Source organism: Ailuropoda melanoleuca, chromosome 5, assembly GCF_002007445.2.
Source record: "Ailuropoda melanoleuca isolate Jingjing chromosome 5, ASM200744v2, whole genome shotgun sequence".
NCBI lineage: Eukaryota > Metazoa > Chordata > Mammalia > Carnivora > Ursidae > Ailuropoda > Ailuropoda melanoleuca.
Window position 1 is genome coordinate 28503783 of NC_048222.1, and position 17273 is coordinate 28521055.

At 50.0% G+C, this 17273-nt stretch overlaps 3 protein-coding genes across 6 annotated transcripts; all 3 read right to left on the reverse strand.

Moving 5' to 3' along the window:
* Positions 1-129: 129 nt before the first annotated feature.
* Positions 130-3244, reverse strand: ZBTB22 (zinc finger and BTB domain containing 22). Its single transcript, XM_002914366.4, has one exon. It carries the CDS (start codon positions 2626-2628, stop codon positions 727-729), a length of 1902 nt encoding a protein of 633 aa, XP_002914412.3. The 5' UTR covers positions 2629-3244; the 3' UTR covers positions 130-726.
* A 742-nt stretch (positions 3245-3986) lies between these two features.
* On the reverse strand, positions 3987-8459 carry DAXX (death domain associated protein). Of its 4 annotated transcripts, none has more exons than XM_034660541.1 (8): positions 8304-8459; positions 7161-7416; positions 6175-7006; positions 5833-6047; positions 5458-5677; positions 4832-5306; positions 4452-4674; positions 3987-4251 (listed from the first exon to the last, which is right to left on the reverse strand). In XM_034660541.1, exons 2-8 carry the CDS (start codon positions 7365-7367, stop codon positions 4192-4194), a joined length of 2232 nt encoding a protein of 743 aa, XP_034516432.1. In that variant the 5' UTR covers positions 7368-7416; positions 8304-8459; the 3' UTR covers positions 3987-4191. The 4 variants fall into 4 exon arrangements, with proteins under 4 accessions (XP_034516432.1, XP_034516434.1, XP_034516431.1 ...); XM_034660543.1 differs by having other exon boundaries at positions 6175-6808; positions 7161-7419; positions 8304-8456; XM_034660540.1 differs by having other exon boundaries at positions 7161-7419; positions 8304-8456.
* Positions 8460-13625: 5166 nt separating this feature from the next.
* Positions 13626-13950, reverse strand: SMIM40 (small integral membrane protein 40). The gene has a single exon (XM_034661269.1). It carries the CDS (start codon positions 13948-13950, stop codon positions 13708-13710), a length of 243 nt encoding a protein of 80 aa, XP_034517160.1. The 3' UTR covers positions 13626-13707.
* Positions 13951-17273: the final 3323 nt, after the last annotated feature.

The window sequence follows — 17273 nt, forward strand, 5'->3', positions numbered from 1 at the left end:
CCTCCCCAACCCTAGCTCCTCCTCCCTCCGTCCCCAACCCCCAGACTACTTCGCAGAGTTGGGTTACTCCGCCTTCCCGCACCTGCGCCCGGGCCCCAGCAAACACAGAGGGGCTTTTGGTAAGCCGAGTGAAATGACCAATAAATATTTTAATCACCATTTAAAAAAAATAAGATTTAAAATAAAAACCTTGTATTCTTACGACTTACTCCCTCTTTGTCTTCACTCCCTCCTCAATGAGAATCCAGCTGGGGGGGCCCCAAGGAAGGATAGGAGGGATGAGGGTGGAAATATAGGGCACGTCCTTAGGGAGGTGGGGTGGGTTCTAGGACAAGGGTGGGGCTCAAAGGCCTGGTCCCCACAACAACACAAACACAGACTTCAGGTACAGACTACAACCACCTGACCCTTGACCCTGTGACTCCAGGATGCTCCATGCCCCCCCTCCCTCCCCCCACCATATGTGCCCTAGTCTGGAGCTGGGGCTTCAGTGTACCCATCTGAGAGGAAGGAAGGACTTAGTTCCGGGGATACTTCGTGGGAGAGGCGCTGAGGAATGGAATGGGGCCGATGGTGCAACATGGTTCCCCCTCCAAAATATATACAAGTCCATAGAGATAAGGAAGACATTAAGTGTGGTGGGAGATCATCAGAGGGCCACAGAGCCCCTTGGCTCGTGCTCCCTATTTCCTCTATCCGGAAAGCTACCTCCAGGAGCCTGCCCCTTCAGTTTGTTCCTCCACCTCCACCAAAGCCCATCTCCACCTTGTGGACGCTGGGTGGGGACCAGACCCTTCGGCTGGACTGGGGCGTGGCCCCACTCGCCTCATCGCCGCTGCCCCCGCCCACTCCAGGGGACTCTCTCTTGGGTGGCAAGGCTGGCCCCGCAGGCCCCCCGGGTCCCGGCCCGCCCCCGCCCAGGCGGTGCCGGCGCTCACAGTGTCCCCGGTGGCGCATGAAGCTGTCTCGCCACATGAACTTCTTGGCGCAGACGCCACACTCATAGGGTTTGAGACCTGTGTGTGTCTTCATGTGCTCGGTCAGGTGGTGCTTCATCTTAAACTTTTTGTTGCACACGGGGCAGTCAAAGGGCCGCAGGTTGAGGTGCATATTCACGTGCCGATCGCGCATGCTCTTGTGGGAGAAGGCCTTCCCACAGTGGCACAAAAAGATCTTATTCCCATCCCCACCGCCTGTCCCTCCAGGGGTCCCCCCGGCACCACCGGGCATGCCCAGGGCACCTGCCGAGGTGCCCCCCAGGGTCACTGCCCCGTGTTCAGCTTGGTTCCCTGGTGGCTGGCCTGGAGCCTGTGAGGAGGAGGAGGAAGATGAAGACGATGGGAAGACTAGGATCTGGTTGCCCTGCATGTCCAGGGGAAGCAGGGGCCTCGGAGGGTGGGAGGGGGCATAGGAGGAAGGGGTTGGCCCCCCTGAATCGTCAAGCCCTGCCCCAGCACCCCCACCCTCATAGGAGCCAAAGTCATTGGAAGACTCACAGAAATTGACCTGCTCCTCTCCCTTGTCCGGAGGCTCAGTTAGGGTCCGGACATCACTTATGCTAAGAGTAGCCTCAGGTCCCCCAGCCTCGGGAACCCTGGAGCCACCCCCCAGCTCTTCATCTTCATCATCCTCACAGGTCAACACCAGGTCTTCCTCCTCATCATCCTCTTCCAGATCTGGGTCTTGAGGAACGAGGGGTGCTGGTGCTGGGCTGTTTCCACCCCGCTTCACGTATACCCAGTGCTTCTGTGGCATGATGCTGGGCGGTGCGTAGGTGGGCCGCCGGAGCCCAGCCCCAGGAACCACAGCACCCCTCCCATCCCCGCCATCGTCGCATAGCTCATCTGCCTCTAGCAGCAGCTTCCCAGAAGTAGCCCCCCCACTGCCAACCACAGGGGCTGGGAATACAGGGCCACCTCCTCGACGCTCGCCACTGCCCACTGCCGAAGCTGCAAATGCCTCTTGGGAGGAAGATGAGAAATCAGTGGACTCTCGGGGGCTGAAGTAGTTGCTGCTGCTGGGGGACTGATTCTCACTGGCCCGGCTGGAGGCATGGGAACGCACAGAGCCCATGGTGGCAGGGGCCACGGTGGCCCCGCTCCCTGATGGGACCCCAGCACCAGGGACAGTGGCAGAGGTGGCTGCAGCAGTGGTGATGGTGGTGGTGGCGGAAGCCCGGCCTTCGCGGAGGAGTTCCGTGCACTTATCCACAATGTGCCACATTTGGAGCACCGACCCCACTGTGAGGAAGTTGACAATGTCAGCAGCAGCCATGCTGAGGCGGCCAGTGTAAGCCGAAGCCAGGACAGTCTCGAAGGCGCCTGGGTCCATGACGCTGGGCAGCGAGATGGAGGTCATGCCCTTGAGTAAAACCTGGTCGTGGAAGTAAGGGGAGGAGGCAGCCAGGACAGCACGATGAGCCCTGAACTCCCGGCCCTGCACTCGGATGGACACATCGCAGAGCTGGCCCTGTAGCCGCTGCTGATTGAGGGACTCCAGGAGGGCACTGGTCACCTCAGGGAAGGACACGTGTACCACTGCAGCTGCAGGCAGGGGCAGTGCGGGTGGGGCCAGTGATAGAGGCAGGGGGAGTGCTGCCCCACCGGGAGAGAGAGGAGATGGCTCCATGGCGTGGAGGGAGGGGGTACCCCCCCAGCCACAGGAACAAGGGAAGGAGGAGGGCGGCCGGGGGGGTCTCTGGGAAGAAAAAGAGAGAAGAATGATAACATCTCATAATGACACAGCCCTTCCCTTTACACTTTAAAAACATGTTCACACCCTTTATCTGAGTAATTCCCCACAACAACACTGTAAGGTAGGTATCCCTCTCAATCCTCTTTGAAAAACAGCAAACTGAGGCTCAGAAAGATTATGAGATTATCCAAGATCACACAGCCAGTAAGTGACAGTGCCAGCAAACGGAGAAGTCCTGACTCTAAATCCAGTGCTCTTTCCTCGGAGATCAGAGAAATAAGGTGCTCTCGGGGAGTGGGGTGCGTCTCCTCGTAATTTCCCATTTGCCTGAGAGCCTGACTTTCCAACATTTACCTTATTGGTATTTTGCACCCTTTAACTGGGAGGGGGTCAAGTCTGTTCCTGTACTGAGAGCCATCCCCCCATCCATGTGTTTTTTAGGCTATGCCTCCCCAGCTCTTTCCCGAGCCAAGGCCCCCGTTGGCCCCCCGGCTTACCTCTAGCCCCGCCCCTTAAAGACACGCCCTTTCGGCCCCGCCTCTTCAAGACCCACCCCCGTGGCCCTCTCGGCCCCGCCCCTTGTCTACACAGAGCCGCAGCCTGGGCCCCTCCCGCCGCCATCTTGCGCCGACTCCCTCCGCCCTCCGCCTCCGCTCCGCCTCCCGCCCCTCCGGCTTTAAAGGCACAGGCGGGCACCCCCCGCCCGTGCCGCTGAGCAATACTCGGCCGACTCGGCTACTTCTCCTTTAAAGAACAGCTGTCTCATTCCACCTTAAAGGTACCAGGCCTCTTCCGCCACTGAGGAACTCAGGACTTGGTAGTTCTGTCGAAGCACTCATTCCCCTTTAATTCTGTAAACCTGCCCTTCCCATTGGCCAAAGGTCTTGGCCGACGCAGCTTAGGCTCCGCCCCTGAATTGTGGCTAGTAGCAGGTTTGCGGGATCTAATCGCCCTGCTCTCCTAGCTTCTGACAGTCCCCCTGAAACCCCGCCCCCTTCCTCCGGGCACGGATTGGCCAAATAACCTTGAGTCGGCCCCTGATTGGCCTTTTTACTCGTACCGCTCAAAGTGAGAAAGTAAAGCGCGTTCCGGACACAGAAGCACGTTTTTTTTTTTTTTAGTGCCTGGCAGAGGGCAAAGGGAAGGTCTGAGGGCGAGGGAACTCCGAGACGCAATCTAAGGACAGGCTGCAAAAGACAGCTCCAAGGGGTGGCCAGGGGTCAGGGTAACCCTGAACCAGAGAACAGCTGGTGCCGAGCAGTGAGCATAGAAGGCCAAGAAAAAGACAAGGATACAATAAGAAAAGAACTTTATTGTTTATTAATGTTTCTGTGTAAAACTTAAGTTTTTGTTGGTTTTTTTGTGTGTTTTTTTTTAAAAGAAACACCACCAAAAGGGGATTAGCTCAGTCAATCCCTTCCTCGGTCATCAGCTTCCCACCATCGTCCAAATACTATCCCAAAATATTTTGGAGGCTGGGAGTGGGAGGAGAGGCAGCTAATCAGAGTCTGAGAGCACGATGATCTCCTCTGGATCGCACTGTGTGGCCACACTCATCTGCAGGGGAGTGAGAGACAAGAGTCAGAAAGAGACGTCTGGAATATAGGGGGAGGAAAAGCAGAGGGAAGGACTTAACCGAGATTAAAAATGGGGGTGAGGAAAAATAAGAGAGGAGGTGGTACGTGTAATATTCAGATGGAATGCCTGAAATTAAACAAAGAGAATTAAGTTAGGGAAAAACTGCCTCCCCCTCTTACCTTGTAAGTACCAGGCCGAGAGGGTTGTGAATGGGGGGTTTGGGACAACCGGGCTGGAGATGGGCTACAAAGGGAGCTGGTCACCAGGCCATGGCTAGGGGAGTCCACTCTTGTCGAGGAATCAGCAACTGGGGCCATGCAAGTCAGGGGGGAAGGTGGGCTGGACAGGGTAGGTATCTTCTTCCCATTCTTCTCATGCACTGCCCTTTGCCTTTCCAAATAGCTAAGGACAGAAACACAAATAGGGGGGTATGGAGAGTCTGAGGCTGGTGGGGTAGCATCCAGTCTCTCCCAGAAGACCCAGTTCCTCAATATTCCTCACAGAAAGCCCCCTGTAATCCCTCCTTGGCCTCCCACCTCCTCCTCCTTGTTCTTGTTACCTATTTCCTAGCGGTCCTGCTCCAGTTTGCTTCTCCTTCCGAGACTTCTTGCAGGGGGGACAGGAATCTCCCCAGGTGTGAGGAGAGACACCTCCATTGAAGGAAGTGGAGGTGACCATGGCTGCTCCATTCTCCAAGACAGTGGTGAGGGGATCCTCTGATTGCTTTCTGGAAGAGGAAATGTCCCTCTCCTCAGGGGAAGGAGTGGTATCCAGGGGCAAGGCTTCGATCTCTAGCTCAAATAGCTGAGACATAGGGCTCTCTTCCTCCAGGGGTAGCTCCTCAGGGTGTTCTCCGTTGCTTTCAGCATCTATGCTGGAGGGGGCCAAGGGCTCTTCTGACAGTGAAGACGGTGACACTATGAGTCCTTTGTTTTGCGGCTCCCCAACAGACCTGCCAATCCCCTTGCTAGGTTCCAGATTCTTTTCAGTGGAGATCCGTGGTGGGGACAGAGGGCTCTTCTCTCCATCCTGACCTGGAAAAGAAGAAAAGAGGGGAGAAGTAGCATGAGAACTCGGGGAAAGAATACTGCTGAGAGTAAGAGAAGAAAGGGAAGGATCTCAAACAGGTGGTTCACATCCAACAGAGTAGAGGGAACTGACACGAGGGGATTGTTCTTGACATACCTGCTTCCTCCTCCTCCTCCTCCTCTTCATCGTCCCCCTGACCTTCCTGCATCTGTTCAAGATCCTCCTCTTCTTCAGAATCTGTGGCCTCCTCCTCTTCTTCCTCCTCCTCTTCTTCTTCCTCTTCTTCTTCTTCCTCATCACTTTCCTCATCTTCTTCATCATCTGTCTCGGGCTTGGAGGTGGTAGGGCACTCCTGGGATGCCATCCCACTAGGGCCCTGGGGGACAAAGGAGTTTCTCTGAGGAATCCCCTGCCCCAGGGGGTCTGGTTCTGGTGTTCCTTCTGCACTCTTCCCCCTCAGTGACCCTGAAATCCCTGCTGGCCAGTGCAGGGGAAGGACAAGGTCTGTCTGAGGGGTTTATCCCTCCATACCTCACCAGAATCCAAAGAGGCTTTGGGGGGGTCTGCAGTGTGGGAAGAGGTAGCTTGGGGAAGCCGAGCTCTTCTCTTCTGTCTCTCGCCCTCCTCACTCTTGTCTTGCATCATTGCATATTTGGAGATGACCTCATCCAGCCGGCTCATAGCCAAGCTCCGGTTTTCTCGCAGGCGCCGGGCTAAGGCAGGATCTGACAGTGCAGGGTCAATGCCTACATGGGAAGATATATAAAGTCAGAGCACTCAGCCCAAACCCTAGAAGATGGGACTAGAGAGATACCCCCTCCACCAAACATCTGACATATAAGAGTTACCCACAGGCATCTCACTAATCCCTACCTGGCCTATAGTCATCTGTGAGGTGACAGCCAAAGTTGTAGATGAGATCAAGGTGGCGGCGCTCCTGTAACCTGATGCCCACATCTCGGAAGGCATCCTGAGCCATGAGCTGGAGCTGCTGTCGGGGGAGGCCAAGGCTGTGCCGAGCAGCTGCCTTCTCCACAGCCCGCAGCACATCTCCATAGTCAGGGAAGGTATCTGGCCCCGGTTTGTTGATGAGCCGCTCAATGCGCCTGTTAACCTCTGGGTAGCGGGTGCCACGGTAGGGGATGCGTTGCTCTATGACACGACCCGTCAGGGAAGAACAGTCTTTGAGCTCACACAGCCGCCCAAAGAGGCGGATCAGCTTACGCTTCAACCTTGCTTCCTGCAAGTATGTGGAGTCTGGGTCGTCCAATTCTGAGAGATCCAACTCCTTTTCCTGCAGCCGCCGGATCTCTGCCACATAGAGTGCTAGCAGCTGCTCCAAGCGCTGGATCTGCCGCCGGGAACCACGGGTCCTTGGGGCCTCAGAGGCAGTGGTCTCAGCATTTGTGGGGTCCGAGGAGGGGTCTGTGGGAGGGTTATTCCCGGAGGGTTCACTAGAGGTGGTGGCAGCAGGGGCCAGGTTCAGCTTCTTCTTGGCTGAATGGGCCTTGAGAACAGTGCAGAGCTCATTAATGTAGACATAGAGCTTAGCTGGCCGACTCTGGGCCCGAGACAGGACCCGAGAGAGGATGTTGCAGAACTCCGCTGAGGCCAAAAACAGAGAGTGGGCACGCTGCTGCCGGTTATAGAGAAATGGGACCACCTCAGGGTGGTCTGCTGTCTGCGTCTTACACAGTTCAAGGAACTAGAGGGTTCAGAGGCAGAAGAGAGGGGGAAAGAGACAAGGGGAGGGGTTGAGAGAAAGAAGGCGAGGCGGGATTAGTGGGGAAGAAAGGACGGGAGAGCCAGATTGCCATCCCCCTCCCTGAGGCACAAGAATCTTCTCCCCTAAAGCTCACCTCTTCAAACAGCTTCTCATTCTCCAACTTGTAGCATTTCTTGCCGCCAGAACTACTGCTTCCTCCAGCCCCATGGGGCTGGGAGGAGCCAGGGGCTTCTGCCCGGGGTGAGGCCGGATTGGGGGGTGGGTGGGAGGGCCCTGGCTGAGCAGCTGCTTCATCTTCGTCATCATCATCCAGCACGATGATGCTGTTAGCGGTGGCCATGGGGGATCAAATCCCCCGGAGGGAGGAAGTGTTGGGGATTTCAGAATTCCTGCTGGAAGGGGATGGGGCCTAAGAAAGAGCCCCTCCAGCATAGCCCATCCCTTCATCTCACACATTTTCCAATCTTCTTGGGCTTCAGTAACACCCAGCCCTGCCCAACAGTGGCCTCATTGCCTGTCTTCAGCAACCATTAGGACTCTTTTCTGGCCTTTTACTACGGGAGCCCCAAACCACCTGAAAACCTTAAGTTCCCCACCCCCAGCTCCACCCCTCCTGTCGATATCCAGTCTGTTTCGTTTCCTCACTATCTCTCATACTTGCCAAGTTGATTCTTCCAACCCCTGGACCACCTCCCTCATTCCACTCAGGATTTCCTCGACATTCCCTCACAGATACCACACCCCCGTCGGCACCACCTCGCGAGCCTCCCCCCTTTCGCTCTCAAACACGTCAAATCCACACCCTCACCCCATCCTGAAAAATCACCCCCAACTCCTAGACTCTCTGAGGCGAAGGAGGTTTCCTCCCAACAATCAATTCCTCTTTCTCCTCCTTGACTTATCTTCACACTCCACCCTCTGACGGGTCTCCTCAAACCCGGGCATTAGGTTGGAGAGATCTCACCTCAAGTCCCCTCCCTCTCACCCCACCCGATTTCCCCCATTCTCTCTCTGTGACCTGTAACCGACTGGAAGCCCAGCACTGAACTCCCCCGATTCCTCTCAGATCCCAACCCCGCGTCCGACCCTTCCCCTGAATGAGCTTCCCGCCAAGTCCCCCTCCCCCAGTTCAGCCCACCAGCCGCCCCGCTCCCCTTGAGAGATCGGAAGGAAGGTACCACAGCTTGCCCCTCAGACTCTGCGTCCGGGACTCCCCAGTACCTCTCCCTCGACATTCCCGCTCCCGCCTTCGCTCCCCGCATGGTCCAGCCCCCACCTCAGAAACGGTCTCTCGAGGCGACCCTCGCTGCTGATCTCAGAACCTCGCATGGTTCCCTCCGCCTTCCTTCCCCCTCCCACCGCAGGCCCTTCTCTGGACCGGAAGTCGCCGAGTTTCCGCCTACAGCCACCCAGATGCGGCCATATTGTACGGCGCCCGGCACAGCCGCGGCCGGAAGTGGAGGTAGGCCCGCCTCCACCTTCAGAGCCACCCACACGGTTTGTGACCCCCTTTCCTGTGACCAGTAGAGGGCGGGCTTGTCCCCGCAGGGCGTCCCAAAGTAACCGGGGGACGCCATCTTGCCGTACGGTGTTGGCTACGCCGGAGCTCCGGCGCGCCGCCGACGGAGCTCTTGTCACTCGGTGCTTGTGCGACTCCGCCAATCAGAAACTTCCTGCATCTGGTCCAACGGCCGGCGGGTCGCGTGCCGGAAGGACTGAGCCACCTTTCCAAGTAGGGGAGGGGGAACGGAACGGGAAGCTAAGGAATTGGGCCTTTCAGGACTGCGCAGGAATGCAGGGAAGAACGAGTCTAAGAGAGAAAAAAACCCTATTCCTTCCGCTGGGCCATTGACCAGCCTTCCGGCGCTGCTTTCCTACCTGCCAGGTACCCTTTCCGTGGCTTAGTCGACTGCGCCTGCCCCTTCCCTTCTGCAGGCTGCGCGCTCCCTTGCCGCTGTCCAGCAGCTACGTCTACTTCCAGGTGCCTACAGCTTCCAATCGTGAAATTATAACAATGCATACAAATAAGCACAATGCGCTACCCAAATGTGTTGTTATTATTATTGCTATTGTTATTGATTTCTCTTTACGCGCCTCCGCGGAACTAATGACCAACCAAGCAGGAGGGACCTAGGTGGTTCTCCGTTCTTTTCTGGAGGGGGATCCCCGAGGTGCAGGCAGTGACGACCTGGAGGCCGCGCTTTGTCCAGGAGCTCCAGGGCCTTAGGACGACGATGTGGGACGGGAGCTTTGAGGAGAATCTGTGCAAATGGCCACCGAAAGGGCTGTCAGATGAAATGAGACTTGTAAAATACCTTGGGTCTCGACTTGTCTCCTCCTCTTCCTCTGGGAGAGCTGAGGAAAGAACGGAGAGACAAGAAACTGATTTTGACGCCCGCCTCGCCTGCAGCCCCATCTCACCCAACTTCAGGAAGGCCAGAGGCCAGGCTGGGTCCAAATATGAGCTTATGGGGAAGTCAGACCGGTTAACACGGAGATTCCCATTTCCTGCAACCTTTCACATTCCACAAGTGGTGAGCATCTTGCCACTTTCTAGGACCTCAGAGGTCCTCATATCCCTAAGCCCTCCGGAACCTCAAACCCTTCCTTCCATTAAAGAATCCCACACCATGTCTAAACCTATAGTCTTCAAGTTAGGGAACAGGAAAACCCTCCAAAAGGGTACTCAGATTTAGGAGATAGAGGAATTTAATTTCCAGATCCTCAACTTTCGCAAAATTGGTCTTACTGAGTAAATGCCTGCAGTAGAGGTTCTCCTTCTTCCTATTTCTTTTTATAATAGACTTCCTCCCTCTTAAAAAAAAAAAAAAGTATGCAGGCATACCTCATTTTATTGTGCTTCACAGATATTGTGGTGGTTGTTGTTTTTTTTTTTAATAAATTGAAGGTTTGTGTTGAGCAAATCTTTCGGCAGCATTTTTCTTTCTTTTTTTTAATTTTATTTTTAATCTCTACATCCAACGTGGGACTCAAACTTACAATCCCCAATATCAAGAGTTGCATGCTCTATGGACTAAATCAGCCAGGTGCCCCTATTGGCACCATTCTTCTAACAGCATTTGCTCGTTTATGTCTCTGTGTCACATTTTGGTAAGAACTGCAATATTTCAAACTTTTTCATTATTTTTACATTGGTTATGGTGATCTGTGATCAGTGGTTTTGATATTACTATTGTCATTGTTTTGGGGTACCACAAGTGACACCCATATAAGACAGTGAACTTAATAAATATTGTGTGTTCTCACTGGTCCACCTACCAACTGTTCCCCCATCTCTCTCACTCTCCTCAGCCTCCCCTATTCTCTGAGACACAACAGTATTGAAATTAGGTCAATTAATAACTCTACAATGGCCTCTAAGTGTTCAAGTGAAAGGAAGAGTCACCTGTCTCTCACTTTAAATCAAAAGCTAGAAATGATTAAGCTTATTGAGGAAGGCAAGTTGAAAGCTGACACAGGCTGAAAACTAGGCCTCTTGTGCCAAGCAGTCAGGCTGTGAATGCAAAGGAAAAGTTCTTGAAGGAAATTAAAAGTGCCTCTCCAGTGAATACAGGAATGATAAGAAAAACAGCCTTATTGCTGATATGGAGGAAGCTTGAGTGGTCTGGATAGAAGATCAAACCAGCCACAACATTCCCTTAAGCCACAGCCAAACTCACAGAGGCCCTAACTGTCTTCAATTCTATGAAGGCTGAGAGAGATGAGGAAGCTTCAGAAGAAAAGTTTGAGGCTTACAGTGGTTGATTCATGAGGTATAAAGAAAGAAGCCATCCTTATAAAAGTGCAAGGTAAAGCAGCAGGTGCTGATGTAGAAGATATAGCAAGTTCTCTAGAAGATTCTAGCTGAGATAATTAAAGAAAGTGCCACACTAAGCAACAGACTTTCAGTGTAGATGAAACAGTCTTATATTGGAAGAAGATACTATCTAGGACTCTCATAGCTAGAGAGAAGAAGTCAGTGCCTGGCTTCAAGCTTCAAATGACAGGCTTACTTTCTTGTTAAGGGCTCATGCAGCTGGGAACATTAAGTTAAAGCCATTGCTCACTTGCCATTCCAAAAATCCTAGAGGCCTTAAGAATTATGCTAAATCTACTCTGCCTGTGCTCTATAAATAACAACAAAGCCTAGATGATAGCATATCTCTTGACAACATAGTTTACTGTTAAGATCTACTGCTTAGAAAGAAAGATTCCTGGGGTGCCTGGGTGGCACAACGGTTAAGCGTCTGCCTTCGGCTCAGGGCGTGATCCTGGCATTATGGGATCGAGCCCCACATCAGGCTCCTCCGCTATGAGCCTGCTTCTTCCTCTCCCACTCCCCCTGCTTTGTGTTCCCTCTCTCGCTGGCTGTCTCTATCCCTGTCAAATAAATAAATAAAATCTTTAAAAAAAAAAAAAAGAAAGAAAGATTCCTTTCTGTTACCGCTCACTGAAAAAGCATTTAGTCATCCAAGAGCTCTGATGAAGATGTACAATGAGATTAATATTGTTTTCATGCCTGCTAAACACAGCATTCATACTGCAGACTATGGATCAAGGAGTATTTTGACGTTTTAAGTCTTACTATTTAACAATACATTTCATAAGGCTGTCGCTGGCATACATAGTGATTCTTCTAATAGATCTGGGGGAAATAAATTGAAAACTTTCTGGAAAGAATTTATCAGTGTAGTTGCCATTAAGAACATTTGTGATTCAGAGGGCGAGGTCAAAATATCAACATTAAGAAGAGTTTTGAAGAGCTTGATACCAAACTTCATGGATGACTTTGAGGAGTTCAAGACATCAGTGGAGGAAAAAACCACAGATGTTGTAGAAATGGCTAGAGAACTAGAATCAGAAATGGAGCCTCAAGATGGGACTGAATTGACTGCAATCTCAAGATTAAACTTCAGATGAGGAGCTACTTCTTATGGGTGAGTGAAAAAAGTGTTTTTGTGAGATGAAATCTGCTGGTGAAGATGCTATTAAGATTATTGAAATGACAACAAAGGATTTAGAATATTACATAAACTTAGTTGATAAGGTAGCAGCAGGGTTTGAGAGGATTGACTCTTAATTTTGAAAGTTCTGTGGGTAAAATGCTATCAAACAGCATTGCAAGCTACAGAAAAATCATTTGTGAAAGGAATAGTCAATTGATGCGACAGGCCTCCTTGTTATCTTATTTTAAGAAATTGACACAGCCATCCCAACTTTCAGCAACCACCACCCTGATCAGTCAGCAGCCATCAGCATCTAGGAAAGACCCTTCACCAGCAAAAAGTTTTAAACTTTTGAAAGCTCATATGATGCTTGGCATCTTTTAGCAATAAAATATTTTTATTTTATTTTTTATTTTTTTGAGAGGGAGAGTGTGTGTGTGTGTGTGTGTGACTGGGTGGGGAGGGGCAAAGGGAGAGGGGGAGAGAGAATGCCAAGCAGTCTCCACACCTAGAGCAGAGCCCAACGTGGGGCTTGATTTCATAACCTAAGCAAAAATCAAGAGTCAGATGCTTAACCGACTGTCCCACAATAAAGTATTTTTAAATTAAGGTATGTACATTGGTTTTTTTAGACATAATGCTATTGCATACTTAATAGACTATAGTTGTGTAAGCATAACTTTTATAGGCACTGGGAAACCAAAAAAGTTCCTTTGACTTGCTTTATTTCAACATTTGCTTTATTGTGGTGTCTGGAATTGAAACTGCAAATCTCCGAGGTATGCCTGTGGTTGTCAATTATGAAATCTTACCTTGTCTTAAACAAAGAAACATACTGGGGTGCCTGGGTGGCTCAGTCAGTTAAGCATCTGCCTTGGGCCCAGGTCAATATCTGGGCTCCCTGCTCAGTGGGAAGTCTGCTTCTCCCACTCCCTTACCCTCTGCCCCTCCCCGTAGCTCATACTTTCCCTCTCACTCTCTCTCTCAAATAAATAAATAAAATCTTTAAAAAAAAAAAGAAACACAAAGCCTATTTCTTTCATCAAGGTACCATAAACACCCCCTCCTAGCTCACTAAAAGCGTACTTTTAATTTTTAACCATTTTAAAAATGTGTGCAATCTTTATGCCTTTTAATCAGTTCTGTTCTCATAATAATTGTAATGATAGCACAGAAGACAATTTTTTTAAAAACGTTGCTGTCTATGGTCACAAGAAAGAAAAATACTTTTCATCTCAATTAAAATATATATATATGCAGGGAAGTATGATAGATTGGTCAATAAAAGACTTTCAAGTATAAAAGCCTAAAATTGTGGGGAAGTGAACTGGTAATAGGTCTTCAAGGAGAAAAGAGAGTCATGAAAGAAGGAAAGGATAATCCCAATTGTTAGAGGAGTTTATCTATTTTTAAATGGGTAGTGGTGAGTATCCAGTCACTCTGATATTACCATTCCCCTGGACATTCAAAGGGTGATCTGTTTTATTTTTGTTTTCAATATGTCAGAAATTACATCCTTGAAACAATTTTAATTTATGATGAAAAATTTTAGATGGTTACTTAAAAATATGTGAGAAGTACAAACTTTTTCAAAATTATTTTCCAGAGTATAGGTAGAAAAAATTTAAGACAGCTGCTCTAAGCTATCCCAGTGTCCCCTCCACAGCCCCCAGCAGTCCCATTTCCCTCCCCTCTCACCTCTGTAGCAGGGGAAGAGAATGTTTATAGGAAAGGTCACAATTCCAGCTCCTCCTCCTTCTGAGGTGTTCTCAGGAGCCAGTCCCCAAACTTTGCCCATGGCAGCAGCCACAGCAGCTTACAAACAGCCTCCAGTGTCAGTAGTGTGAGGATGAGGGCCAGGAAGATAATGAAGACCTTGTCCAAGGCCCGGCGCAGGGGACTCCTCGGAGGACAGGGACCCTGGGCAAATGCCAGGAACACATCCTCCTCATCCACGTTACCTTCCCCCTCCGCCATACTAACTCATAGTCTGACAGCTGACTGCATCAGGGAGGCTGGGGTGGAAGCCCTTGCTCAGCAACACCAGGATTAAAGGGCATGGCAGCAGCAAGTCCTGCACCTGCCGGGCTTGACCCTAATTCCCCCACCACAGACAAAGAAAGGAGAGAAGAGCCTCTGAGCCTTTGAAACAATCGGATAATCATCCAGAGCAATGTGAATGGTCTGGACTAAATGATTCATAAAGTCTGTCCGCCTTTACTATAACTGGGACCTGGCAGCTGAAGGTCCAACACGGAGACATGCAAGCTGGAACTGCTCCAGTCAGTCTAGGTCTCTAGCCTGAGGGCCCAACGTCCTGGGGCCCTGCAGATAGAGGGTGAGCAAGCAGAGCTAGTATGCTACCGTGAGCCGCTGTCAGCCTATTCCAGCTTTACAGTGGGTGGTGAGAAAAGGCCTAGCCTAGGGGAACGCTCCCCTAACCCAGGTGGGTGGGGAAGGGCAGCGGCTGGCTGGAGGCTGCGCGGGACTACTTCTCCCCCCAAGTCTGGGGGTCGCCGAGCAGGCGGCGCTGAAACCCACACCGCTCTCTTCCTAATTTCTGGGCCCTGCGTTCCAGAGGACAGGTATAATTGGACCGCAGGAGCCCAAGGGGAGGGCTATAGCAAGAAAGATCGTGATTGGTCAGTGGAGCCAGCGTGAGCAATTGGGACTTAAGTTTTGGGGGAATAATGAGGGAGAGTGAGGGGTCCTGATTTCGAAAGAGTTGTTGGTTGGGAATGTCGTCCAGGAGCTTGTCGTTGGGCAAGGGTTGAAGGCCATTTCTTGGCCCTGTTCCCCAGGCACTGGTTGAAAGGTCCATGATTGAAATCGAAGCCCATGTGGAGCTCTGAGGACCCCCTGGGATAAGAGGGGCAGTGGGGGATAGAGTAGCCAGCCGAGGAAGCAGTGTGTGCTAGTGGACCTCATACCTGGAGCCTTTGGGGTCTCTTACCTACCTTAATAGGAAGACCTTATTCACCCCCAAAAAGGTACCTACGATGTCACAATTTTGTTCAGAGTCAACTTTTGTTATTGTTTGCTGTTGCCACAAGAGGGTTGCCTTAAGAGTCAAAAAACCTGGATGGGGTCAGACTAATTACTTATGAGGTGTGTTAAATTTTTGTTTACTATGTGCTGCCAAAGCCAGCACGTGTGTTAAATTAATTAAACAAAGAGGCCATTAGACTGAGGTGGTGCTAATGGTGTGGTGGCCTACGTTAGCAAATCAAAATCTAAGCCTGTAAATTCCTCAATGTTAGGAAATCAAAACGCTGAGAACAATCATGGCCAACTAGGCTTTAAGCTAAACAGCCAGCCAAATAATTGTCTTCCTTTGCTTCTGTGCTTCATCTGTGTAAGTCTTTCCCCTGGCTCCTGTCTACAGAGCATGCCTAAGCACTTCTAGTTTGGTGTTTCCCCATTCAAATCCATTTTTCCTCAAATAAATGCTTAAAATTTTTAATATGCCTCAGTTTATCTGTTGTCTGTCTGTGAGTGTGACCTTGGGGAAGTCACCTGACCTTTCTGTAGTTGTATTTTTTTAAATAAAATTGATAAATCTCTTGCCTCACAGAATTGTTATAAGGGGCAAATGACATAGGTTTTGTTTGTTTGTTTTCATTTTTTTGTAAATTGTGAAGTGTTATGTTAATATAATGTACTAATTTCTGATACCCTTGCTTATGTCTCAGGCAAGTTACAATAAGGCTCTACAAACACCTGTATCTTTCCTCCCACATGGTATGTTCGGCACCAAGGTCCTGTGTAATGTATATTCATGGGATTTTTTGTTTCATTTTTGAAATAATTTCAGGTTTACAGAAAACATTTAAGAAAGTTATCAAGAATTCTTGTATCCAGGGGCACCTGGGTGCTCAGTCTGTTAAGCATTTGACTTTTGATTTCCGCCCAGGTCATGATCTCAGGGTCATGAGATCGAGCCTCATTTTGGGCTCAGTGCTCAGCATGGAGTCTGCTTGAGATTCTTTCCCCTCCCTCTCCCTCTGCTCCTCCCCACCGATCCTGAGAGCTCTCTCTCCCAAGTAAATAAATAAAATCTTTTAAAAAAATACAAAGTGCACAGGCTTTTCATTTCTGCAATGTCCCTCAACCCAATTGCCACATAAGGGCAAGAGAAAACGATGTTGTGGCCTTTTCAGTGCATCACATCAGGAAGTGCAGGAGGTGAACCCATCTCCCTCCTATACTACCAACCCAGCTTGGCAGGTTTCTCCTCCATAAAGTTACCACTTGTCTCTTTGTAATTCCTAAGTATCTGCAACATCATCAGATCTCCATCTATCTGCTTTAGCATCATCTATTGATAACCCCCATGGGAATAGTCACCATGATAATGTTTATTAAATACTGATTTTTAATTCCATAATTTCTTCTTCAGCTTTTAGTCAACAACCTGTTATAAAAGAGAGCATTCCCTTTTCCCAAATTTATTCATTTTTTGATATCCTATGGACTCATGGATTCCTATCTTACTCAATAAACTGTAATCCATTACTATCATATTTATTGTCTGGGCCTGTGGATTTCTATTTTACTTAATGAATTATAATCGGTTACTATCATTATTATTTTGATGCACAAATTATCCCAAATTTGGCAAATGAAAGAGCCCTTCGAGCTGGATCCCATGTCCTTTTGAAATGTCCTCAACATTATTGGAGCACTTCCTTACTTTCTCTACAAGAGGTTATCCATGCTTTCAATTTGTGCTTTTCCTGCCTCAGCCCAGGAATCAACCATGTCTTTTTTTGGCTTCTTCTAAAAGGATGGTACTTGGAAACCAAGATCTGGGTACTAGATGTCCTCATTGCTACAGGGATGCCATTGTTTCTAGGCCCCATCCACAAACCAAGCAAGGAAATAGATGAACATACATATGTGTGTGTGCGCGCGCGCACGCACACACACACACACACTGTTCCAGATACCATTGCCACCTAACATACCCAAAACTTTGTGGTATAAAACAACCATTTTATTATGCTTGTGGAATGCTGTCAGGAATTCAGAAGAACACAGTAAGGATAGCTCGTCTTTCTTGGTGGTGCCTGGATCCTCAGCTGGGAAGACTTACAGTCTGGGGGTGACTTAACCACTGAGGTGCAATCATCTGGAGACATCTTCTGGCAGTTGATGCTAGTTGTCAGCTGGATCTCTGCTGGACCTGTTGACCAGAACACCTACACAAGTCCTCTCCATGTAGCCTGGGCTTCTTCAGCATGGTTACCTTGGGGTAGTTAGAATTCTTACATGGCCCTCATGGCTCTGAAAGGAAGTGT